General features: G+C 33.9%; 12 protein-coding genes across 12 annotated transcripts; 4 read left to right on the top strand and 8 right to left on the bottom strand. All coding sequences in view use genetic code 12, as the record gives it.

Annotated features, from left to right (window-relative positions):
* Positions 1-1,092: 1,092 nt before the first annotated feature.
* On the bottom strand, positions 1,093-2,793 carry CTRG_00256 (uncharacterized protein; the record flags this gene model as incomplete). The annotated part of the gene is made up of 1 exon (XM_002545429.1): positions 1,093-2,793. The coding sequence occupies one exon, from the start codon at positions 2,791-2,793 to the stop codon at positions 1,093-1,095; it is 1,701 nt and encodes a 566-aa protein (XP_002545475.1).
* Positions 2,794-3,200: 407 nt separating this feature from the next.
* SUL2 (sulfate permease) lies at positions 3,201-5,717 on the bottom strand (the record flags this gene model as incomplete). Its single annotated transcript, XM_002545428.1, has 1 exon — positions 3,201-5,717. The coding sequence occupies one exon, from the start codon at positions 5,715-5,717 to the stop codon at positions 3,201-3,203; it is 2,517 nt and encodes an 838-aa protein (XP_002545474.1).
* A 2,315-nt stretch (positions 5,718-8,032) lies between these two features.
* On the bottom strand, positions 8,033-10,258 carry CTRG_00254 (putative phosphotransferase; the record flags this gene model as incomplete). Its single annotated transcript, XM_002545427.1, has 1 exon — positions 8,033-10,258. The coding sequence occupies one exon, from the start codon at positions 10,256-10,258 to the stop codon at positions 8,033-8,035; it is 2,226 nt and encodes a 741-aa protein (XP_002545473.1).
* Positions 10,259-11,295: 1,037 nt separating this feature from the next.
* On the bottom strand, positions 11,296-11,769 carry HFL2 (negative cofactor 2 transcription regulator complex subunit; the record flags this gene model as incomplete). The annotated part of the gene is made up of 1 exon (XM_002545426.1): positions 11,296-11,769. One exon carries the CDS (start codon positions 11,767-11,769, stop codon positions 11,296-11,298), a length of 474 nt encoding a protein of 157 aa, XP_002545472.1.
* Positions 11,770-12,149: 380 nt separating this feature from the next.
* SEN2 (tRNA splicing endonuclease subunit) lies at positions 12,150-13,304 on the bottom strand (the record flags this gene model as incomplete). The annotated part of the gene is made up of 1 exon (XM_002545425.1): positions 12,150-13,304. The coding sequence occupies one exon, from the start codon at positions 13,302-13,304 to the stop codon at positions 12,150-12,152; it is 1,155 nt and encodes a 384-aa protein (XP_002545471.1).
* A 467-nt stretch (positions 13,305-13,771) lies between these two features.
* On the top strand, positions 13,772-14,776 carry CTRG_00251 (uncharacterized protein; the record flags this gene model as incomplete). Its single annotated transcript, XM_002545424.1, has 1 exon — positions 13,772-14,776. The coding sequence occupies one exon, from the start codon at positions 13,772-13,774 to the stop codon at positions 14,774-14,776; it is 1,005 nt and encodes a 334-aa protein (XP_002545470.1).
* A 173-nt stretch (positions 14,777-14,949) lies between these two features.
* Positions 14,950-16,494, top strand: CTRG_00250 (beclin 1; the record flags this gene model as incomplete). Its single annotated transcript, XM_002545423.1, has 1 exon — positions 14,950-16,494. One exon carries the CDS (start codon positions 14,950-14,952, stop codon positions 16,492-16,494), a length of 1,545 nt encoding a protein of 514 aa, XP_002545469.1.
* Positions 16,495-17,665: 1,171 nt separating this feature from the next.
* CTRG_00249 (structure-specific endonuclease subunit SLX4) lies at positions 17,666-19,969 on the top strand (the record flags this gene model as incomplete). The annotated part of the gene is made up of 1 exon (XM_002545422.1): positions 17,666-19,969. The coding sequence occupies one exon, from the start codon at positions 17,666-17,668 to the stop codon at positions 19,967-19,969; it is 2,304 nt and encodes a 767-aa protein (XP_002545468.1).
* A 12-nt stretch (positions 19,970-19,981) lies between these two features.
* Positions 19,982-20,281, bottom strand: CTRG_00248 (uncharacterized protein; the record flags this gene model as incomplete). The annotated part of the gene is made up of 1 exon (XM_002545421.1): positions 19,982-20,281. One exon carries the CDS (start codon positions 20,279-20,281, stop codon positions 19,982-19,984), a length of 300 nt encoding a protein of 99 aa, XP_002545467.1.
* An 812-nt stretch (positions 20,282-21,093) lies between these two features.
* Positions 21,094-22,947, top strand: TFG1 (transcription factor IIF subunit; the record flags this gene model as incomplete). Its single annotated transcript, XM_002545420.1, has 1 exon — positions 21,094-22,947. One exon carries the CDS (start codon positions 21,094-21,096, stop codon positions 22,945-22,947), a length of 1,854 nt encoding a protein of 617 aa, XP_002545466.1.
* Positions 22,948-23,119: 172 nt separating this feature from the next.
* On the bottom strand, positions 23,120-24,208 carry HGH1 (Hgh1p; the record flags this gene model as incomplete). The annotated part of the gene is made up of 1 exon (XM_002545419.1): positions 23,120-24,208. The coding sequence occupies one exon, from the start codon at positions 24,206-24,208 to the stop codon at positions 23,120-23,122; it is 1,089 nt and encodes a 362-aa protein (XP_002545465.1).
* A 179-nt stretch (positions 24,209-24,387) lies between these two features.
* Positions 24,388-25,803, bottom strand: CTRG_00245 (polyamine oxidase; the record flags this gene model as incomplete). The annotated part of the gene is made up of 1 exon (XM_002545418.1): positions 24,388-25,803. One exon carries the CDS (start codon positions 25,801-25,803, stop codon positions 24,388-24,390), a length of 1,416 nt encoding a protein of 471 aa, XP_002545464.1.
* Between the last annotated feature and the right edge of the window lie 400 nt (positions 25,804-26,203).

The following is a 26,203-nucleotide window of genomic DNA, read 5'->3' as shown; positions in this document are numbered from 1 at the left end:
CCAAACAACTCCACCAAAAGAATTACTAATCACATCTAATGTTGTTTGTATCATACAAAGAATGACTCAACTAAGCTATAGATACAAACAACTCTGCCAACATCATATCACATCACATTACCAAATTAGTATTTGTCTTCTATTACCGAGATCTAGACAAATTCAATGATCAAATATTACTACTCATTACTGTTTCTCCGGAGCACAGTAAACACAATACAATCAATGACGCTTTAGCCATTTCCTACAAACCACCACATGTGACGTATTGCTTCTCATTACCATCCACCTCCGGAAATTGCCCAAATCTTCAAAAGTGGTAGATCTCTATTCCTAGTAATCAACCCCACCAACCGGTGTTTCCCGTACGGAAATGAGGCTAATGACGTATGGCAGAGAGAAAGAAAGAAAGAAAGAAAGAAGAAAAGAAAAAAACTACGCACCACGGATTATTGTTTCTCCGTGTGACATTTAAATGTAAATCCACACTTGAACTAAACAAGCACTTTGTTCGAAATAACTATAAATAGAGGTGATTATCCTCTTTCATGGATTGAATGTTGTTTTGTATTTTGTTCCTACATCAGTTATTTATATAATTAACTACCTCCTCCTTCTCCTGCTACACAAACAATCGATTGCAATATTTTAAACATGAGTTCCGCTGCTACTGCAACTGTTTCTACTGCAACTGAATCTACTAAACATGATGCTTTACATGATGGATTCCGTTCCACTTTTGGTAATTTCCATAAAGGTGCTGATAAAAGTTATCACAAGATGACTCTGGGTACTAAGAAAGTATTTGCTTCTAAAGCTTTCGGTTCTTTAAAACCACAATAGATAAATTGTGGATAATGATCTATTACGACTGGTGGTGCTTTGAAATGCACCTGATTATTAGCTATATATGATGTTTTATGATTTATGAGTTATGCTAAGTATTATTATTATTAGTAGTAAAATAGATAAAAGTTTGATCACGTTTATGAAAAGATTCATCAAATTGTAGAATATAGGAGAGTGCACTGCTCGTATACAGAATATATTGTGATATAAAACTAGTTGATTTGTATTTATTACTGTTATATTTCATACATTTACTAGATACTTCTCTTTCATTTCTTGTTTTATCTCCCACTTTGATTGTTTTTTATTATATATAGCAATATCCTGAATGGTGTTCTTAATCAAAGCTTTGGTGAAATCTTTGAACTCTTTCTTTGATAATTCAACCAATGTACTAATGGTGAATTCATCATTCTTCTCAATAAACTTAATCAAATTTGATAAAACATCTGCATCTTTTATGGTCTTCTTCTGTGCTATTAGAATATTTGGACTTGATATTGTTCCTGTTACAGTTGTAGCACTTGTTTTGACTGAATTGGACTCATTAATTGTTGAACTAACACCAGTAGTACTTGTAGATTGTTGCTGAGGTGCTGGTTGAATACCCCAATAATTACAAAATGGATCAATTGGATCAGGAATATCAACTAGCTTAACAGTAGTATAGCTATCAAAAAATTCCTTATTTTCATCATCATTCCATTTATTAACAACAGTAAGAGATATAAATTTCTTTCTCTTTGTGCCATTTTGAGAATCATTTTCAACAAACTCGACATCATCATCGTCTTCAATTGTTGAACTTTCTTCTTCCTCTTCTTCATCATCGTCATCATTACCAAGATCTTCCCCCTCTTCGTCTTCTTTGTTCCATTCCAAGTCAGAATCATACTCATAATCTAGACCACTGAGATCTGTATTTAATGGATTGTTAATTATATCATTTTGAATCTTTTGGTGGGCTAGTGAGCACCAAGTACCAACATATGGCGGTTTTGAATTTTCATAGAAACTGATATACTTAATTGGGGGAAGACTTCCAATCATCAGATAAACTTGTTGTTCGGTTGTAGTTGACGAATTTAAAGCATTAATTATCTCTTCCGGTGTGATTGTAGTGGTATTGCCCCTGGAAGGCTTGACAAAAGACAGTAGAAATTCCTTAAATGACTGTTTTGAAGAAGCACCTTTTCCACTTAATAAATTGTCCAAGTCGTTCTTAGACTGTGTAATGTCATTCTTAGTTGTATTTGCTAATGTGACATTTTTCTGCACAAAAAATGGTAAAAATTCCTTTTCATAAGCAGATTTCACAACCGTTTTATCATCTGTGTTAGAAGATTTATTTGACAATGTAGATTTATTTGATTTCACTCTTTGACCAACTTGGAAAAAACTGGAAATTTTCATTTGACTTCTTTCTTTTGCTTCTTCGGCTTTACGTTTTTCTTCTTCAGCTTTACGTTTTTCTTCTTCAAGACGTTGCTTTTCAAGTTCTTTAGCTTTCTTTTCTTCTTCAATCTTCTTCTTTTTCTCTAATCTAATCCTTTCCTTCTCTTGTTTCTCCTTTTCCTTCTGTATCCTTTCTGCTTCTTTCTTTCTCTCCCTTTCAAGTTTCTCTTCCTCTTGTCTTTTCTTCTTTTCTTCCTTTTCCTTTTCCGCCTGTTTTCGTTTCAATTCTCTTTCTTCATCTAATTTTCTCTTTCGCTCAAGTTTCTCTTGTCTTTCTTCTTCTTTCTTCTTTGCTTTCTCAATTCGAGCTAATTCCCTCTTTTCTTTAGCCGTCATTACTTTATCTGTTTTGGCCTTTTTGGTTGCTTCCACTTGTTCTTCATTCTCAGCCTTCCTCTTTAACGAGTCAGATCCTTTCTCAACTTCATCAAAATTTTCTTCAACCGTTAGATCAATTGTTTCTGGTTCATTAGCTATTGTATCAGTCATTACTTTATGGTTTGTTGTTGTAAGATAAAATAAATACAGAGGAAAAGGTTTTCAAAATTTTTTTTATGAATCCAAAAAAAAAAAAAAAGAAAAATAAAATCCTTGGACGCGTTTCGTGTACGCAAATTCAGACAGCCAACATCGCCAGTTTTTAAAAAGTACACAGACAACCACAAGTAATAAAGAATCATCAACTACAGATAACCAATTCTAGTCATTCACAAAAAAATATTCTTTTGTATAATTAAATTACAAACATGTAAAAATCTAAAACAATAAAGTCAATCTATAACAAATATAAAAGAAAAAGTAAAAATGAATCAAGAACTAAAACCCAAGAAAATCAAACTAATTAAGAATGAAAAAAATGCTAACATAAAATAAATAGATTATTACAAAGAACATGCTTATGAATAATCAGGAATATCTAAATGAAAGAAAGGTGTATTTGTACCGGTGGCAGCAAAATATGGTTCATCAACTTGATTTTCAAGATCTTCGTAACCAGCAGCAATGTTGACATAATTATTAGAAGAAAGTAAACCATCTTCATAAGTACCAAAACCAGCATTCAACAAACCTCTTCTGATCCACGGACTTAAAATACCTGAGAAATGGAACTCAACTTCACGATCAGCATAAGTATTTAATGCCTTTCTCAAATCAATCAATGCCTGAAGTGATGTAACATCAATGGAAGAAACAGTGGAGAAATCAAAATGAACAATACGTAAAAGTGGACGAGTGTCTTCTTTTGGTTCATTTTCATCATCTTCTTCAGCATTCTTCTTTTTCCAAGGCAAGTTCCATTTCAATGGACCTGGATCATTCCAAGGTCTAGAACCCACAGATGAATAATTGAATGGTTTTCCTCTTCTTGTAAGTTTTTTAGCTTGATCAGATACTCTATCAACTTGATGAGATGCATTTGGATATGTGAATGATTCGACTGGTTTGAAAACAATAACTCCTGGTGGTGGTTGTTGAACGTTAATTCCAGCATTGATATTTTCTTTCGTAATTGGAACCCAACGTGTATGGAATTTGATTTCTGGATTGTTTCTAGCCAAAGCAGCTGTGGTAACATCAAGAGATTTAGTGACGTTTTTATAATTCAACTTCTTTGATTTATCCTTAACTGGATCAGATTTTTCACTCTTGGATAAGACTTGATGGATTTCCAATTCATCACTTGAGTTGGCACTTGCGATTTCAGAAGTAGTAGTATCATTTTCATCGGATTCATCACCAATATGTTCAATAACAGGATTGACAACTTCAGCAACTTTGACTTTACCCAAGAAAAGACCTTGTGGTTTGGCAACTCTGAACAATAAGATAACAACAGAAGCAGCAATGGCAAAGTAAATACCAACTTCAATGGTGACAAAAACAGTTAAAATAACAGCAATTAAAAAGATACCACAATCAATAGGACTCATTTTATAGAATGACCAGGTAACTTTATAACTTGCAAGCAAATCGGAGACAGCATGAATAATAACTGCACACAAAGTAGCTTTTGGAATATAGTAGAAAGCAGATGTCAAAGCATATAAAGCTAACAAAACGACAGCACCAGTGAAAATACCAGCCAATGGAGTTTTAACACCACATTTAGCTTTCAAGGCGGATCTGGAGAATGAACCAGTGGCTGGATAAGCGTTAAAGAAAGTACCGACCAAGTTAGTAACACCAATAGCAATAACTTCTTGATCTGGAACAACTTTATAATCATTAATTCTACCAAAAGATTTAGCAATGGCAATGTGTTCCAATAACAAAATAACAGTAGAGACAGGAATCTCAGAAGCCATGGCACCAATAATACCATCTGGAATTGTCATTGGACCAACATTACGTAAACCTCTTGGAACTTCACCAATGGTTTTAATTGGTGGTTTGAAATCACTGTCAGAACCAGTCCAAGCAACTTTCTTTGGATGAACAATACCCCAACAAATAGCAGTGGCGACAACAATAACAATAGCATTTCTTAATTGTTGAATATAGAAAAACCACACCTTGTATTTTGGCCATCTTTTTTGACCAACTTCAGTGAACCATTTCCAAAAATATAAAATCACCAATGGAATCAAACCAAAAGTAGCATCAATGGTAGTGTCTGGTAAGTGTTTCAAAGTATTAACAACAACTAAATAGGTACTTGTTCTGGTATTGACTTTACTATTGTAACCCATTAACCCTGGAACTTGACCAGAGATAATACTGAAAGCAGAACCAGTCATGAAGCCCATAACAGCAGGAATAGAAATGAATTCCAAAATGAAACCTAAACGCAATACACCAATAGCAGCGGCAATACCACCACAGATTAATGACAAGAAAGTAGCAATTTCAGGAGCAGCATATTGATCACCAAATTTACCTTGAACATGAGCAATGACTTTAGAAACTTGTAAGGACATAACAGCAACAGGACCAATAGAAACATCTTTAGAAGTGGCAAAGAATGAGTAAATGAAAACACCGACAAAAGAAGAATATAAACCATATTGAGCTTCTAAACCAGCTAATTGAGCATAAGACATAGATTGAGGAACCAAAACAACACCAACAGTTACACCAGCAACCAAGTCACTGTATGCCCATCTAAGATTATAATGCATAATCCATTTAAGGATTGGAAATAATGAAAGTAAGTATTCAGTAGCCTGACGTAATGGATTAGCGAAAAGAACTTTTAACCATTCTAAAACAGTAACTTCACGTTCTTCATAAGCAGGAACATAGATGTTATTGTAGCTATTACTTCCTGCATTACTGAATTGTTCATCACGGAAGTCATGTGATTTTCTTTCTCTATGATGGTGATCTTCATCACCATATAAATGAGGCAATTCAACGTCATCAATTGGTGGTTGAGACGCTATTGACTTGACTTGTTCAAGTAAATGTGTCATATTGATATTGAAAATGAAATGAAATTAAATATGCAATGTAAAGTATGTGTAAGTAAAAAGGCGAATATTATAAATATATAATTGATGATACCTTTTCTTAACTAAATTGTAAAAGATCTTCTTTTTTTATATGTATATCTATGACTGAAATTCTATGGATCTTTATATGTTATAATAATGATCTATTCAGCAACAATTGATTACTAATGTGAATTGAAGTATCCTTTTTATTCTTTATCTTGCTAATATTGTATTCAATATAGAAAAAAAAAAAGAATAGAATTATTGAAAATTTGAAAGTACGGACGAAACCTGAATTGATATTTATATTATTCTATTGCAATTATATTTCTAATACAAACCACTCCAATAAGGATCAACTTTTAAACTTCTTTTAAAAATAAAAGAATTCTATAATAATGACGAAAGAAAAAGAAAAAATAAACCTAATTAAACAAATAATATTAAGGAAAAATTCCATGACTAACGTTTAAGGAGGAAAAATCGTTGTGGATACTTGATATTTAAATTAGGAGGATCCACAATGATTACTTGTCACGTGAATGAAAAGTTTTTTTTGTGTCACATTATACTTCCTGACCTATAAGTTGAAGAAATCATATAACCAGTGGAGTAAATGGAAACATATTCAATCAGAAATGATAAAAAAAACGTGGGTCACAAGATTGTTAATACCTGGTTACATTAAAGTTATTAAGTTTTAGAATTTGGGAGAAGTTTTCACCTTGTGTAGAAGTATTCACTGAATTCGGATCAATTTTTTTATATTATTTTTACTGGAGAAGTTAAGAAAATCATATTTTGATGTAAAACAAAAACAAAAAAATAGAATTTACCCAGAGAAGAAGAACATGTAGTCAATGTTTCATGATTTTCAAGTATCAAACGGTTTGTTTAGGACCAGTTTGTTGTCAAATTGAAAGATTTGTGAACCATTTTGACCCTAGATCTGCGTACTCCGTTACCGCCCCCAGATGTTGTTGTACGATACAAAAGAGAGAGAAAAAAAAAAAGAAACTTTTTTTTTGTTGTTGAAAGGCAAATATTTCGCAGCCAATAGTAAATCACACGTGACTTGATGTGATTTTTCGTTGACTAAAAAAACTAAAAATTTTTTTTCTCACAAGTGCACTACTTTGAAACAGCAATCGTGTGTGTGTGTGTGTGTGTGTGTGTGAGCAATCAAGGTTTTTCTTTTTATGATTCTCTTTCGCCCTTTGGATTTAATTGCGGTCTACTGATAAAGATAATGGAATTCAAAGAAAGACATGTCAATGGTTATGTAATTTCAACAATAATTAAAAATTCGTCATTTTTAATTAAACTGCTGTCATATAGCCAAAATTGTGGGGATATGTTCTTTTCTTCGTAGAAATCTTCCGTATTTACGATATTTCAGGAGAGGCTATATCCTAGAGAGGTCCACCAGAAGAGCCGTGCTGTAAAATAAATAAACGGCAATTCTTCAAATAATTCCCAATCTAATATTTTGAGTATATTTTATGTCAAACAAAAGAGCATTTAGATAAGCTTTGTTGTAATGTTGCAAATGCCATTCTCTTTGATTATTTAGCTAAGGGTTTTTCCTCTTTTATGGCCTAGCCGCGCATTTACAATTTTCATACAGAAATCAAACCAATTTCGTCTAAAAAATTGTAACAGTATTGTGACTACTGTGATTTCTCTTGATTGACAAAATTAAAAGGAGGAGGAGGAGAATATAGTCTTGTGTTTTTAATCTTTAGTTCAATTTTCTTAAACAAAAGTATCCACAAAACTTTAAACCCTTATTGAAACAATTGTTCATCAACCAGAAGGAGGAAAAAATAGCAGTACAACGTGTTGCTTAACTCCCACGTTGGTTGTCTCTATGATAATAGTAAATCGTTCTAATACTAAATCGCATATCGATATAGATTTATTGGGAGGTAATATGAGAGTCTGTTGAAAACAACCCATAATACAACATCTCCTTCTTTTGACTTTTTTTTATTCTCTTGCATACCATCCCCAGTATTCAGAGCCTTGTCTATTTACAATAGAATTCAATTATACGGAATAACTGGCGCCACAGGATTAATTAGGACAGTTGGTTTTTTTTCCGAATTTCAAATCGTATATATTTTACGAGTTGGAAATTGCTCCGGCTTCAATAAAAAAATCTACAGTAGTATCTAGATCAAAACTATTTCATTTATTTTTTTTATTATTATTTTATTCATATATAAAACGTTTCTAAATAATTTTTTTGTTTTTAAAAAAAGCAGACAGCATTTCTAACATTCTAACTGGCATTAAGCAGTAGCAGTGGTTGATTTACTAGCATTCTTAATATTTTCTTCTTCAATCTTGTCAACCATATCTCTGAATCTTCTTTGACTTTCACATTGTTCCAAGAAAACCTTGAATTTTTCATTAAGAAGTCTTCTATCTGGATCTTCTTTAGAACTTGGGTTAATAACTCTACCTGGACCAGTCAATTTAACCATTGTACGCCATAAAGCAGATCCTGGTTTTGTATCGGCTGCCTTAGCATCCATCTTCTTTTTCAAAACACCTTGTTGATGTTGAGTCTTGGAACCAAATGATAAAGTAGCTTCTTCATCAGATTCATCATCACTCTTGATTGCAGAAGAATGTTTAGGATCCTTAAGTGGTGGTTGTTGTTGTTGAGTAGATTGGTTAAAGTAATCAGCTTCTTCATTCATTGGTGTCAATTGAGATAGAGCTTGATGAGAACCACCACCGACATAAGCTAAAGTTGCCAAGTTACTAGTAGAAGTGGCTGATGGAGCAGTGTATGGAGAGCTACTACCATCTTGGTGCTGTTTTGGTGGATTCAAAATTGAAGCTCTTCTAGCTTTCAATCTGTCGGCACAATATTCAGCAACAGCAGTTTCAGCAGCAACGGCACCCAACAAAGCAGACCCAAAAACAACTGCAGCATCAATGTATCTTGGAATGATAACTGGTAATCCAGTACAGTCAGCTAACAATCTCATTAACAAACCATTTCTACATTGGCCACCACTCATGAAAATACTGGAGATCTTGTGGCCAGATTTTTCCATTTCTTCAATAATTTGTCTAGTTTGTTGAGCAATAAATTCACAAGCACCAAAGTATTGAAGAGCCAAATCTTGAAGAGAATTGTCCATGGATTGACCAATGATGTTTGCTCTCATTCTTGGGTCAGCAATTGGAGATCTGTTACCATGGAAATCACCATAGAAGAACATATGTTTAGCCAATGAAACAACAGATCTTTCTTTCTTTTCTTTAACCAAGTTTTCCAATGTCATATTCAAGAAATCAAACTTGGAAATGTTGGATTGTTCAGCACTTCTAATCAAGGTTTGGTTAGCTGGGTGAATAGCTAAAACATGTGCAAGCAATTGACCAGTAATGGATTGACCACCTTCTGCTAACCAATAGCCTTCTGCCATAACGTTTTTATATGGACCCCAAACACCATGAACAAAGCAAGGTTCTTTAGTCATTGCAAGATGACAAGTTGAAGTACCAGCAACAGCTGCCAATCTACCACAAGCAGTACCAATTGATCCGTCAGATTGTGCGTCTTCTTGTTGCAAGACTGGAACATCAGCTTTGGCAGCAACAGTACCGACCCAACCAGCATAAGCATCGATGACTGGTGAACCAACAATACAATCAGTAGTTAAACCCAATTCTTCAGCAGATTCGGCAGTCAAGTTACCAACGACATCACCAGCAGTCAAATAAATACCATTTTTACCTGGAATACCACCCAATCTGTCAAAATCATCTTCGACCAATTCTGGCATGTCGATTTCCATCAAGAATTCTTCAGACCAACCAGTTTTACTACCTTCGACACCAAGTGGGAGGAATCCTTGTTTACAAGTGACGGAACAATGACTTCTGGTTTCCAATCCGGTTGCCTTGTGAACCAAGAAATCTGGCAAATCGTAAAATTTACAGTCCTTAATACCACCTGGCTTGTGGTGTTTCAACCATTTCATTTTTGGTAATTCCATCTCAATGGACATTTGACCACCAACATATTTCAAACATTTATCACCAGTAGCGTTGATTGCATTGGTTTCATCAACAGCACGGTGGTCCATCCACAAGATGATATTTTCTTCATTATCATCGAAATCAGGACCAACAGAAACAGGTTTATCAGACAGTTTGGAGATTGCGACCAAAGAACAAGTAGCATCAAAACCAATTCCGAATACTTCCAGAGCATCGACCCCTGAATCTCTAAGACACGACTTAACACAGTAACAGATAGCGTTCCAAATTTCAGTGGAGTTTTGAGTGATATAGTTGGATTGCAATTCTTGACGTTTAATTGGACGTTCTGCTAAACCCAAAATGATACCATTGGTATCAATTAAACAAGCACGAGCTGAACCAGTACCGACATCGACCCCAATGTAATAAACATCTGGTTCGGCTGGGGGTAATTGATTGAAAAATGAGGATTGTCTTCTATTTGCAAGACTCAAGTTTGATTTGTTGTGTACCATAGTTTGAGTTCGTAATGGTTGGTTATGAATAAAGAAGAGTAAAAATCTTTCATAAAAATTGGAGAGAATCTTCGGGCTGAAAAGATAAAGGATTTATATACTTTTTATTTTTTTTTTTTCCTTTCCCCTTGTTCTGTCTTCTCAGAATCGTGGAGGAGGAGCTAAGGCGAAATAATACAAACAAACCGACATTACACAAAAGCCGGGGTTTATGATATCATAGAGTTGCTCAATATGCTTATTAAGGGTGGGTTTGATATTTTTTACTGAAACGAGACAATCACTAATGGGCGGTGACAACGGGCTAAGAAACAGCAACAATCTAACTGTAGCAATCAACAGAAAAATCTATGACGTGGATTTACCAAATACCCTTTGTTACTAAAGGTTGACTAATTTTATATTCGACTCAAGTTTGAAAGCCAACGAACGATGATTTAAACCAGTTATAGTTTTGTTTTTGTCTTCTTTAAAATTTTCATCTTTTTGTTCGGGGAAATTGCACATCACTGTTTTCGGAGAGATGGTGGAAGAATTCCAGAACAATGTAATTAAAGCATAGAGCTTTGTTGTATTTCGCAGGAACTCGATACTGTTTGTATTGTCGACCCTTACTGAAGATGGGGGGGGGGGGAGAATAAGCTTCGATATCGACACGCCTTGCGTTAATGAAAACTAAAAAAATTACACCGCTTCGTGTCAACTTTAATATCTCATTTGTCGATGATTTGTCTTCAATAATATCGCTCTTTGTTCAGGTATTGTAAATAATAAAAGCCTAATTATACACGTAAATTAATTAAATATATCTCATTTTTGATTTACAGAATAATATACAAATTTTAGAATTGAAAAATTGGTAGGAAAAAAAAAAGGATTCCCTGTTAAGACAAATTGTGTAAATTTTAGTTTTAGTTTATATTATTTTTTTGATTGATTGATTTTTTTTTTGCAGTATGTTTTATTTTTGGTGGTTGGTTCTCTATAAAAATCTCGTAATCCATTTCGTTATACCACATTAAATATGGTAAATTGATTTAGTTCTTTAATGAAGGATATTTCTCAACAGCCTCCACCAAAAAATCAAATTGTTCTGTGTTTTCAATAGCAGATTTAACATGTGATGCAGTTATTCTTTTGACACCTTGCTTCTTGGCTTCTAGTAATGATCCTTCTACCAAATTAGCCATAAATATTTCCAATGCTCTACCAACAATAATAGGAGTAGCTTGGGCAACTTTACCGATTTCTTCATCACTTTGCATGATTTTCTTAATTCTGGCTGCAGGGAAATGAGTCTTTATTTTTTCGAAACTTGCTAGTATGTGTTCTTGTGTAATTGAAGTAGGTAACTCTTCTACTGGTTCTTGTTCTGCTTGCTGTTGTTGTTTTTGTTGTTGTTGTTGTGAAGATTCCACTTGTTGCTTTGTAGGTTGTGGTTGCGGAGGTGAAGGTGAAGGCAAGTAACTGTCATCGTCATCATGATTTATCAAGTCAAGTAAATTCGACATTATTAGATTATCTTTGTCAATATTGTAATGGAATGGTGGTAATAATAATTATTAAAAACGGTTATAATTCTGTTAAGTTGGTGTTTACTAGTTGTTGTTTTCTGGTGAGTTCTGCACGACCATAGTAATTTTGGCAAACTCAAAAAAAAAAAAATTTCCAATGAGGATTCGCTACGAATTTTATTGACTATTTATAGACCAAAAATGTCGGACACCAAAAAATGTAAAATAAAAGAAAAAAAATTCGAGATGGGGTCGTGTCAACATGGTCAACAGTACACAGAACAATGGTGTGCTTAATTATACGCACTTATACGTCCTCTTCCTCTTCCCCCATATAATTTAAAGAAATGATAACAATTATATATGTATATATATATTTAATCTCTAGTCCTGCTAGGATTCCAACGTCTATATACTACTTCACTGATCTTATACTGTTCAAACAATTGTTTGAATAATAAACCATGATCTAATTGGGATTGTTGTTGGCTCAATATTTCGTCAAATACCTCCTGACTTGGAGAATCAACATAACATAATACAAATGTTTTCTTGACACTTCCAATAACTCTAGCTTTAGCAGCAATTTCAAACCAATCATAATCAGTGTCTTTAGTCATGACCAACACACAATATTCTGCATGAATAAATGGTGGACCACGTTTATATAATAAGAAATCAGTACCAAATTTGACACCGGACCTAACACACCATCCATTGGATCGGAAATAATGATACACAGCATAATCCACAATAAATCTATTGTTTGGGGTTACCACAGATTCATATTGTGAGCAACATGTTTGAAATAAATCGAATGTGGAGTTCATTCCATCGACTTGAATTCTATTCAAGGCAAATTTCAAGAAAAAGGCTTCGACAGGTTGCAATTGTAAATATTCCAATGGCAACAATTTTCCATCCTCATCAATAATATCTTCATCTTCATCTCTTATTTCCTCCAATTGGTTACCTTTTTCATCAAACTTGATGTCAGCTTTTCTCAACTCAACCAATTTAGCGTCCAATTTTTCCATATCTTTCAATTCATCATCGGTAATAACACCTTGTCTTTTCTTTAATTCTAATTCTTGAAATCTAGCACGTTCTAATTTAAACATTTTTCTTTCGTTACGTCTAATTTTAGTGATGTCTTCCATTGCCAAGTTATTACTATCCTTACCACCATCGTCAAGGTTTAACCTAACCAACGTACGTTGATACCATGTTGGTTCGGATCTAGATAATACACCTTTCCCGAAAAAACCTTGTCTCCACAAGTTATTGATGGATGATTCATCGGTCACTTTAAAAATTTCACCATCGTAGATCACAGGTAGAGGATGATTAGTCAGTTCAGGGACAGGATAGAATATGTTTATTTGAAAATATCTCATTAAATACCATATCCATGAGATTGGATTATGAGGATATAATTCAGGCAATGACACATTATACTTTTGTGAAGTTAATGTTATTGGCAATGGTTGACTATATAGTTTATTTAAATATTTGTTATTCCTTTTACCCATTAATAAATTGAATTTCTTCTAGTAGTTAGTATAAAATTTCTAGTTTTGTAGTTATTCATGCGGATTAGTGGAATTCATAAACCAAAAAAAAAATCAGATACCGTTGTAGTCTATTGAGAAATCATTGTGCTAACATTAGGAGTAAATTACCTTAAAGACACAGTATTGTCATCACTAAATTAAGTTCAAAACCACTGAATCAACATGATTAAAAATGTAGATAGGTTAATTACATACTTTTATATCATTATTCAATGTTCTTAAAAAAACTTTACTAAAGAAAGAAAGAAAAGAAGAAGTGAATAATTTTTTCCTCAAGCTGAAAATTTTTTCGTTCTCTTGTACTCTTCGCAGAAACAATCAACTCACAAAGAATGCGCGACATTGCCACGACGATTACAAAATCGGGGTATTAGCAATGTCTTTTTTTTTTCTATTAGGGCTATGGGGACACAGTAATTTGTCCAATGAGTCAACCTATATTCCCACGATTGTCCTTCCACGAATGGTACCAAGTTTTATATGGATTTTGGCCATATAAACCAGAATTTACTGAGAAGAATATTCCAGAACTGTATTTAAAAGATAAAGTAGTGATTATCACTGGCGGTAATAGCGGCATTGGCTACGAAACTGCAAAATTATTAGCTGGTAATACCGATGCCAGAATTTATATATGGGCCAGAAATGAAAACAAATCAATTGATGCCATAAATAAGATCAAGTTAGAGATAGCTGAAAAGTATCTGAAAACAACAGACAATCTCAAGTTTATCCAGGTCGATCTAAGTGATTTAAATTCAATAAAACCTGCCGTGGACAAATTCCTTACTCTTGAAGATAGATTAGATATAATTTTCCATAATGCTGGAGTAATGGAATGTCCAGAATCTATGAAGACCAAACAAGGTTATCAAATGGAACTTGGTACAAACTGTTTAGGTCCTCAATTGTTACAGAATCTCCTTGATCCAGTATTTTTAAAAACTGCAAGAACAAATCCTGATAATTTATCTAGAATAGTTTGGCTAAGTTCCAGTGCCCATATGTTTTCCCCATTAGGTGGTATGCATTTATCGGATCCAGAATTCAAAAGTACAGATGTTACTTTGAAAACGAAATACTGTCAAAGTAAAACCATTAATTTAATTCAAGCAAGACAATGGAATATCAATCATCCATATTCAAAGGCAATCAGTATTTCTATTTGTCCTGGATATTTGAAAACCGGAATACAAAGACATATCGGCGGATTCAGAAAGTTTGGATACGATTTATTGTTTCATGATCAAAAATTTGGTGCGTATACATTATTATTTGCTGGATTATCTCCAGACGTTACTATACGTAATAAGGGTGATCATATTATATCATTTGGTAGATTTGGATTGATTAGAAGTGACTTGAAAGACGATGATTATGGGAAAAAGATCATGAATTATATAGACGAACAAATAAAACAATACAAATAGGATGAATTATAATATTCTCAAATAGGAAAATAAACTCAACGCCGCATTCATTGATGTGTGTCGCACATTTTTGTTTTTAATCAGTTAAACACTTCAAACAAAAAGGATAACAATCTCTAAATTAACCTGACCAGATATTCAACAACAATTCAACACCGCACATACATACATTCATGTCAAGCGATAGTCATTTTCAATGTCAAAAGTGTGATTCACCATTGAAATTGGATAAAAGTTTGCAAAATTTAAACAATTCTCAATTGAAATTACTAGTCAACACCAGAAAGAATAAGTTATTTGAGAAGGCAAATTCACAAATTTTAGAAGATTTAAACCCAGAAGATTATATCCCACAGGATAGACTAGAGATGTATGAACAAATAAGTGATCAAGAGCCAATGAATCGCCGTAATTATTTTGAAAGTGAAGATGATGAAGATGAAGAGGATGAAGGGGATTACAATGATTCTGGCTTTAGTTCAGAATCAAATTCATATCTAGTACTTAATGAATCTGATGAATTTGAAGACACAAGTAAAAGTTCAGGTAATAACACCAAATCTGAAAGTCAAAGTATCGATGAAGAAAGAGATTTTAGGATGTCAAATAGAATAAAGACGTTGAGTACAATATTTTCAATATTGTCAAATAATCAAGATATAAATCACCCATTATCAGAAGACTGTGCTAATTTACTTATTGAGAATTATAAATTGAAATTTGATCAAAGTCAAAAGGAGAAAGATAATTATTTATTGTTTCTTAAAAAGTTAAAAGATAAAGACAGTCAGTTGAATTTATACGTCCGAGAAAATGACCAAACAGAAGGGGAAGAAGAAAACAAAGTTAATCCAGATTTACTACATCAAGATTTGGACCAAAAATTAGCTGAATCTATTCAAGAGTTTCAAAAATTGAGTACTTTGGAAATGAAAAGTTTAAAAGAATTGAAATTTTTAGAAAATCAGAAACTTGAATTGGAGAGCCAACTAAATGACTACGAGAAACAATTGGATCATCTTCGAAAGAATGGATTGAATGATATTTTGAAGTTGAAAAATAAGCTACAAATAGAACTTAATGAAAAGAACAAGAGGTTGGAACAATCAAAGGCAGCTTATGATGTACAATTGGATCACATTGATAAGCTAAGAAATCTTAACATTTACAATCGAATTTTCCACATTTCCTGTGATAGCCAAGACAAATTTGCTACGATTAATGGATTTCGTATTGGTCATAAAATCATATGGCCAGAAGTAAATGCAGCTTTGGGTCAAATTGTATTATTGTTGGTGTTTCTTGTCAAACGTTTGGAATTAAATTTGCAATCCTATAAGTTGGTGCCATTAGGATCACAATCTCAGATTATCAAATTTAATAATCAAACAAATGAAGATGGTTCAAGTAAATTAAAGACTGTTCTTAATTTATATTCATCAGATGAATTTTCCTTGGGTAAATTGTTTAACTTTAATAAGTTGGATATTGCATTAATTGCCTTATTGGATATTGTTGCTATTATTGAGAAGAAATTATTATTGATTGATCCAGAAATTGTCCTACCTTATAAAATTCAAAAGGATACCATCGGTGGGAAAAGTATCCGAGTTACATCTAATTCCGATTGGACTTCTAGTTGCAAATTTTTGTTAACTAACTTGAACTGGATTCTAACATTTGTAAGTGTACATACTTCTGTCGATGATGATGTATAATTGAGGTATTAAACATTCTGTCGTTCAAAATATTGTAAATTTTCTTCAAATCTAAGTTCCATATTCTCTACAATCTTTTCATAAATGTAAAAAAGAGCTTTTTATATTTTAATAATAATAATAATAATAATACTTAGCATAACTCATAAATCATAAAACATCATATATAGCTAATAATCAGGTGCATTTCAAAGCACCACCAGTCGTAATAGATCATTATCCACAATTTATCTATTGTGGTTTTAAAGAACTGAAAGCTTTAGAAGCAAATACTTTCTTAGTACCCAGAGTCATCTTGTGATAACTTTTGTCAGCACCTTTATGGAAATTACCAAAAGTGGAACGGAATCCATCATGTAAAGCATCATGTTTAGTAGATTCAGTTGCAGTAGAAACAGTTGCAGTAGTAGTAGCAGCGGAACTCATGTTTAAAATATTGGAATCGATTGTTTGTGTAGCAGGAGAAGGAGGAGGTAGTTAATTATATAAATAACTGATGTAGAAACAAAATACTAAACAACATTCAATCCATGAAAGAGGATAGTCACCTCTATTTATAGTTATTTCGAACAAAGTGCTTGTTTAGTTCAAGTGTGGATATACATTTAAATATCACACGGAGAAACAATAATCCGTGGTGCGTATTTTTTTTCTTTTCTTTCTTTCTTTCTTTCTCTCTGCCATACGTCATTAGCCTCATTTCCGTACGGGAAACACCGGTTGGTGGGGTTGATTACTAGGAATAGAGATCTACCACTTTTGAAGATTTGGGCAATTTCCGGAGGTGGATGGTAATGAGAAGCAATACGTCACATGTGGTGGTTTGTAGGAAATGGCTAAAGCGTCATTGATTGTATTGTGTTTACTGTGCTCCGGAGAAACAGTAATGAGTAGTAATATTTGATCATTGAATTTGTCTAGATCTCGGTAATAGAAGACAAATACTAATTTGGTAATGTGATGTGATATGATGTTGGCAGAGTTGTTTGTATCTATAGCTTAGTTGAGTCATTCTTTGTATGATACAAACAACATTAGATGTGATTAGTAATTCTTTTGGTGGAGTTGTTTGGTGACAAGTTGGGGGCATTTGATAGTTCCATGGTTTTCACAATTGTCACACTTCAGAAACCATGTTGCTTGTAACAACTGACTCAGTTTCGACTGCAAAATGGGCATATCCACAATCGCGGTGGATTTACTAAACACACACAGAACAAAATCAAACAAAAAAAAAATAGCACGCGATGAAAACTCCACACGTCAAATCCAATACACCACGAATAGATCACAACACACACACACACACACACACAGACAACCGACCACGATGAGTCCCGAAGGGGAAGAGCTGCATGCAGAAGATAATTTGTATTTCCACAATACACAAATGCAGAGCATACACGAGGAGACACTAGCAGAAGAATCACACGCACAGTCCATTCAAAGATCAATATCGCGTCTAAGTAGTTTCAAACATGAAGACACCGACTCAGAATCACCTATCCCCGTACAGAAGGTAATACGACATATCAAGAAGACAAATACAAATACGAACACCACAAAGACGAAAAAGAGAAAGCTCAAAGTGTCTAAACCACGCAAGAATATGTCCCTGAGTGAATCGGTGCGACAGATGTATGGATCACGAAAGAATGGAGAACAACAGGGTAGTATTGATGGGTTTTTGATGAGCCGATTTGGCGATGTGGACGGTTGCAATGAGAGTGATCGAAGTTCTAAATTGATAAGTCAGGGAGAATGGGAATCATTGAGCAAGTTCCACGAGGAGTCGAACGAGAAGGATAAATTGTTGAGGAAGAAGATACAACGGTATTACAGTGAACCGCAAGAGGAACTAGGAGAAGGGTGTGGGATGTTGTCACAAGCATCGGCGGATCCGGAGACCAAGATGACCAAAGAGGAGCTCGAGAGTTTGTATGATCTCGATTCAAGCACGGTGTTTAATCAGACCACTATTAGTGCTATTGGGGATATGCTGGAGCCAACACAAGTGTCTGAACCGTGTGTGGTTATTCTATCACAGACAAAGGTTCAGTCAGAAGCACTGACACAGGAGGATGGTGCTGATGCGTCGGTACAGGAGATTAAATCATCTGTTCCAACACAAGAGCTATTCAGTACTCCAGAGTTTGTTCCCGCACCACTCGAACAGCCAGTGAACAAGGAGGTGTGTTCGGATCAGCTGATAGTTGTGCTTGAAGAGAATGTGCAATCCACACAAGCAGACGACAGTGATATTGTTGAACTCATCCTGGACTCTGATCCTGAACCAGAGGAAGTGAGTACAAAAGTACAAGTATTGCGATCGATCTATGATTCTTCTGGACCAGTAAACGACAAACAGCCATCAGTTGCTAGTGAGACAGTTGAGAGTGACTCGACTCCTATTGTATCACCTGTCAAGACACCACAAGGGACAAGGATGCATGTTGTGCAAGTCGCAAGTAGTAATCCACTGAGTCCAATCAAGATTGTCGAAGAAAACACAGAGCAACAAGAGGAAGTGTTTACTGATGTGGAGTCTATATATTCCACGGCCAGGACTTCATTTGGCACACCAAAACACACGTCGCCGGTTATCTTGCTAGAACTGAGTGATACCGATTGTGATGATAATGATAACGACGTGGAGCCATTATCGTCCATGCCGATGGTGAAAACTGTGCCTAAGAAGCGAATGAGAACAACGGTGTTGCAGGTGTCGGCTGCATTGAAAGTACAGAACTATACTGATGAGAAAAACAACATCAAGCTACGCAAGATCGGAGACGACATTCCAGTGGAAGTGCCAACCAAGGACGTTGAGTACGAAGAGATACCTGATTCGCAGGAGCTGGTAGGTGGTGAAGGAGACAATAGTGTGAGTATCATTGAGATCACGAGAGAGGTGCACAATAACGATTACACTGGTGATGAAAGCACTGATTTGTTTCAAGTTGGGCTCAACAAGCAGGATACGTGCGAAGACACATCCAGTCCTGTGGTCCAGATAGGTGGTGTCGAAAATGATATACTTGATTCATCCTTGATTGAGCCTGTACCTGAACCTGAATCTGTACCTGTACCTGAAGAGGTGCAAGAACAACCACAGCCAACTGCAATAGACAAACACACTGCTACGCAGCTTCGAGAAAAGTTCCAATTATGGGGATTGAAACCGGTTAGAGGTAAAGAGAAAATGGTGGAGATTTTACAAGGGATATCCAATTTCATTCTACCTGAGCATGAACTTCTTGCTGTGGCTGACAAACAAGAATTGCAATCGTGTATATTTATGAAACTAGACGCGGTCATCCGGGAGGGTCGAGCCATGTACGATAGAATACTTTCGTTTGAGCCGATTCGGATTGAGGAGCTCCAGATGATGTTGCAATCACAAGACTATTATTTAGAACTAGATGTACTTCGTTTATACTGTGACTCGTCTGGTATCACGACAACCAATGCATGATTCACCGTATCGTTATATGTATTTTTTGTAATCTGCCTCTATTTTATCCTCCACGAGTTTGGTGTTGACATATTTGATTAATTTGGAGGATAAACCTGCGTTTGCAATCAATGTACCCGGACCATAAACTATATTGTTCAAAAGGTTCCCATATGGTCTATACATCATGACCTGTACAGCCCAGATGAAATGGTAGATCAATAGAAGGAAAATGGCAACCGTGAGTACTGTTAGGATAGACGCATTAAGTAATCTTGATTTGGAAATACGTTCTTCGTTGGTGGATCTCTTCTGTGCTGATGGTGCTGCCATGGTGATACTGGTTGGTTATGGTAGTGGTGGTAGTGGTGGTGGCACTCCGGCTGGAATTTTTTTTTTTTTTTCCAGACGTGATTTCTATTTTTTTGGTTTGATTGACATGCGATTTTGTGGCGGATGGGGGAAACAGCTTTGAAGGTGAATTTCTAGAGACTCATAATGTGGATATGAGGAGGTCATGGACTATTTCGCTGATCGATGAATTAGGTACAGATGATAAAGTGCACATGTAATCAATTATATTGGTATCGAAGTATATAATAAAACAATTATTTGACAAGAAATAACTATTTCTCCATTCATATTCATTTAATAACGACAGGAGTCCAACCAATGGTGATGTAATCTAGTCTTAAAATTTTCTGAATCACTAATAGAACGTGTTACTTAAAGAGATTGTTTCTTCGCCAACAGATTGAGTACATCATTAGAAAGGATAGAGGTCTTTCATCGTTCTGTTTCACTACTTTGCGTTGAACTATAACAAGAAGAACTTTAAAAATTGTGATCAAGATTAATGATTGATTTAAAATAGACAGTAATATTCGGTAAAATTGTTTGAACAAAAAGGTTATATCGTACCATATCTTATAATTTGCACTCTTTGGTACATTGTCGTGTACAATCCTCAAAACCAGTCAACTATATCTCCCAGTAAAAGCAAGAATTCAAAGTGAAGAAGAAAAGGGAAAAAAAAAAAAAAACTTGTCAAGTGAGAAACTCCATTTTCCATTTGATTTGGTTATCTTCTGTATTCTTCGAATCATCAAAAGAATCACTTTCAATATTATCCAATAACTTCCAGTATGAGTCAACCAGAACCAGAACTCAAGAAGGAGGTCATTTTGAAAAAAGAAGAGAGTAGTCCAACGCCAAGTTCCAGCACTGCATCTCCATCAAAACCCAAGCCAAAACCACAACAAAAAGAACTGGAATGGCAAACAATTCCTTTAAAATCATGTACAAAAGAGGAAGTTGATGATATACGTTTTCATATTATGAAATTTGCAACGAAACAAGATGTTGATATAATAAAAGATTTTACAAAACCTGTTAGACTACACAGAAAGGATCCCCGAAATATGCAATTTCATTTAACTCGACAAGAATTGGAGCAACGAAAAAAGGAGCAAGAATTGGCCAAATTAGAAAGATTAAGAGAACAAGAAGCAGAAGGAAATCCAGATGCAGTAGCCGCTGAGGAAGCCAGAAAGAAAAAGGAAGCGATAGCTGCAAAAATAGCACCTGAGAAACCAACCGACAAGAACCAGAAGGACTTATCACAAGTTGCTCCGGATGGAGGTGCTAGAAAGAATCGTAAGAATGTATTTAAACGAAAAACTAGACAAATCAATCTTATGGATGAAGCCAAGAGGAAATTAAGATACGAGGAACATTATCCATGGGTTATTGAAGATTATGATGGGAAGAATGTTTATGTTGGGAATTATGAAGCAGGATCAACTGAGCAGCAACATGTTTTATTTGTTTTTGATAAAGATGGATTTAAAATGATTCCAGCAGAAAAAGTTTATCGATTCACACCAAGAAATAGATATGCAACTTTGACATTAGAAGAGGCTGAAGCGAAAATGGAAAGAAACTCAACTGTACCTAGATGGTTAATGAAACACATGGAGGATAAATCCATTTCTGAAGGTACTCCTGATCAAAGATTTAGATATAATTCACCTGCCATGAATGGAAGTATAATTGCAAATCACACCAGCGGAAGAGGAAGAATGAGAACTGTCTTAGGTGGAAGTGGTTCAGGAAATGATAGAGATTCTGATCATGATGATTTGGATTTTGAAGAGGAATTTGCTGATGATGAGGAAGCACCAATTATGGATGGAGATGAAGAAGAAAATAAGTTATCAGAAAGAAAGATCAAAAAAGAAATGTTGAAAGCAGCTCATTTTGATGGACAGCTGGATGCAGAAGGAGATGATGATGATTTGGATGATTTGTTTGAAATTGAAAAGGCCAGAAAAGTGGACAAAGCAGGTAAGAAATTGAGAAAAGTTTTGAACAAGAGAGAAGGTGCAGTTTATGATAGTGATGATGAAGATGTTTTAGTTCCATATGTTTCCAAATCAGATTTGGAGAGTGATGAAGAAAGTGAGGAAGAAGTTACACTTAAGAAAGAACCAGGATTAGAAGGGGATTCCGAAGCTACCAAGCCACAAAGACCAAGAGAAGTGTTTGTAAAGAGCACTGGTGATGGGTTTGTTGTTGTTAAGGCACCGCAAACATTCTTATCTACTATGCCACCTGGCGACTGGAATCCAAATGGTCGTAAACGTCCGTCTCCAGAAGTTGCATCACCAAGGAAGAAGATCAAATTGGACGATACTAAAATCAAGAAAGAAAAATCAGCCTCACCTGTACCAAAAGCTAAGAGCCCATCTCCTTCAGCTGCTGCAGGTAACGCATCAACTAATGGTGTCATTGATTTGAATAATGCTGGACCAGATAATCTTTTGGTTACTGTTAATGATGTTTTGGATAAAATCCGTGATCATCCATTGACAACTAAAGAATTACTTGTTGGATTGAAGAGTAGAGTTAGTGCCCATCCAGAAAACAAACAAAGAATTATCAGCATTGTTAAACAAAACTTGAGATTGGTTGATGGGAAGTTGGTTCTCAAAGAATAATAAAGTCGTTGAATTGAATTGATTTTATGCATAAGAAGGATTTTTTTTTTTTTTGTTTTGTTTTCAGTTATTAACCTCTATTATAAAAATAAGAATACAGTAGTTAAACTACATAGCATTAATACATATACAAAAATTAAAAAGTGTAAACCAATACCAAATGATTGTCTCTCTATAAAATTTCTACAATCTTTTCATCATCAGAATCACTTTCAATTTCTTCAATTTCTTTAGAATCTGGAGCTTCATCTCTTTTCAACATTTGAACAACTCTATCACACAAATCAGCAACTTCTTCAACATCCATAGCTTTATGTAATTCTCTAACAATAGCATAAACTTGTTTTTCTCGAAGATATTCTCTACCTTGTTTAGTGGTACATAAAAGTAATAAAGATTCTAAATGAATACAAATTATACCAGAAATAGGTTCTCTTTTTTTATCACTTGGTAAAAGTTGTAATTCCTCAGGTAATTCAAACATTTCATCTTCATCAATTTCTTCAGGACCTGCTAAAGGTAATAAAATAAATGGTAATAAATTAATTTTTTCATCATTTAATAATTTCATATGAGAATTAGTATCAAATAAAGAATTTTTAATAGTTGAAGCAACACCTTCTCTTCTAATTTTATCATCATATTTTTCAGTAAATACTAAAACTTTAGATAATGGAACAACTTGATCATATTCTTGTTCAGTAATAAAATAAGTTCTACCTTGTTTATATCTTGATAAATCAGCAAAGAAATATGATAAATAATCATAATTTGCATATTCATTTAATTTTCTATCATATCCTTTAACAAAACAATCCATTAAACAATCAATAGCTTGATTTGATTTGAAAATTTTCTTTTGTTCTTCATTTAATTCAATAGTAAATTCTAAAATTTTATTTATAAAATCATTTTTAGCTAAATTTGTTAATAAAATACACATTAAATCAGCATTGGTATTTTTAATATTTAAAATTGATGAAACTAAAAATTTCAAATATTCTTCATCTTCAACAATCAAATTTCTCATTGTTAAATCATCACATAAATTAGCTAAAATAGTAATAGATTGATTAACCATAGTTTTACTTGATCCTTTACTAATAGTTTTCAAATCTTTGATGGCTTCATAATTATCATAACTGAAAACTTGTTGATGAGCACCAGTGGAATAACCAACCAAGTTATCTAAAGCAATTTGAACAACTGCTGGCTGTGGGGAATGTAAAAATGAAACTAATTCTTCTAATTCAGTAGGCATTGCTGTTGTTAACTATACTTGTAAAGAGATGATTATTGAAATATTGAAAAAAAAAAAAAAATTTTTTTTTTTATTTTCTTTTTATTGCTTATGTAATGATTTTTTTTTTTTTTTTGCAGTTCAATTCAAGATGCCAATTGATTTCACACTGTACACAATTCTATGAACTTCATGTTACCCTATAATTTGGACTTTTTAGATCTTTCTTGAATTAATATAAACTCTGCCTCACGTTTACCAGAAAACCATGCTCCATGAGCACATCCATTGGAACTATCATCCATAGTTTCAGCACCAGCAAATCTAATTCTATCCTGATGACCTTCAACAAATGCTTTAATAACTAAAGAAGGATCTTGGGTACCAACTAAACTAGCACCATAACTACCTCTAGCTAATGGATTATTATTCCAGGGAGTATGATATATTGCTTTTGGTTTAGGGATTTCATTTCCAATAGTACTTATTTGACTAATCACTGGTTTGAAAATTGACCAAATCTTGGATGACTTTTCTGATGATGGTAAATCTTCAATATATTTAGATAATGGATTTTGTGTCAATGCTATTAAAGCAGGGATATTGTTAATTACTTGATAGTTGATTAAAATTGTTGGATAATCCCATGGTTTTGTTTGATCTGGAAGTGGTGAATTTTTCGATAATCCATAAAATCTTTCAACATCTCTTGGCCAAAAGCATTCATCAAATTCAAAAACAACTTTACCTAAACTACTGAAACTAACATCAGGTAATACATTTTTAATAGTTGGAGGAATTTCAGGAATCCATTCAACAAAACATTCATCTTTTGGATTTGATATTTTTAATAAAGATTGAGGAATTGTAGAAATTACATAATCACAAGTATATCTTCTTCCATCTTTTAATTTAATTAATATTCTCTCTGGATTACCGTAATCTATACTAGTAACATGAGCATTAAATTTAATTGATGAATCACGATAAATTCGAGGTAATTCTTTCAATTCATTAATAAATACATTTTTATAACCATTTTTAACAAATGCATTTCTTCCCAAATGTCCCAGATCATTAAAGAAATATTTCCCAGATATTAAGTCCCAAGATTCACCAAGCCATAATTCTGTCCACATTCTAATTGCACCTAATACAAGATTAATTTGTTCTGATGTTAATGTATCATGATATTTTCCAATATATTCTTCAGATAATGCTTTAACTGAAAGATCTTCTTTTTCTGGATTTTTAGTATATATGTAACTTCCATATGTAATCAATTCATCAAGTATAGTTTCAAATTTCCATTTATCTATATTTTTAGAATCTTCATTAAAATAAACACATTTCCCATCATCAAAATAGTAAGCTACATGACCTAATGATTTTGCTTTTTCTAATAAAGGATTATTTAAACAATCATGAAACCAAGAAGCTCCAAAATCATAAGTTATTCCAGGATATTCTTTTGATTCAATAGTTAATAACCTTCCACCTAATCTTGAACTTGATTCTAAAATTACGGTATTTTTAATTCCTCCATTATATAAATCAATAGCTGCTTTAATTCCAGATATTCCACCTCCTATGATTACAACTTTCTTATGTGGCATTTTTTTTTCCAACTTGGCTTATTATGTGAATGGTATGAAATGATAATTCAGTATTGATAATTGGACAATGTTTCTTAGGGAGAAGGGATATTTCAATTATAAAAGGAAATAGAAAAAACAAATCCGTCGCTTTAAATACTTCCGTCTCTTTCCCTCTCTCCCCCCCCCCCCCCCACACAATCACACACACACACAATCACACGGGCTATCAAATTAAAGGAAGTCGAACACCGCGGGTGGTGAGAAAGGAATGCGGCGCAATTTATCATTTACCAAAATGGATGCAAATTTTATGAGATGCGCTGATAAACGAAAACAAACTAAACACGTATAGTAATAGTAATAATAATAGTAATAATAGTAGTAATAATAGTAGTAATAATAGTAGTAATAATAATTA

Source organism: Candida tropicalis, assembly GCF_000006335.3.
Source record: "Candida tropicalis MYA-3404 genomic scaffold supercont3.1, whole genome shotgun sequence".
NCBI classification, from domain to species: Eukaryota; Fungi; Ascomycota; class Pichiomycetes; order Serinales; family Debaryomycetaceae; genus Candida; species Candida tropicalis.
This window is presented reverse-complemented; position numbering and strand designations above follow the sequence as displayed.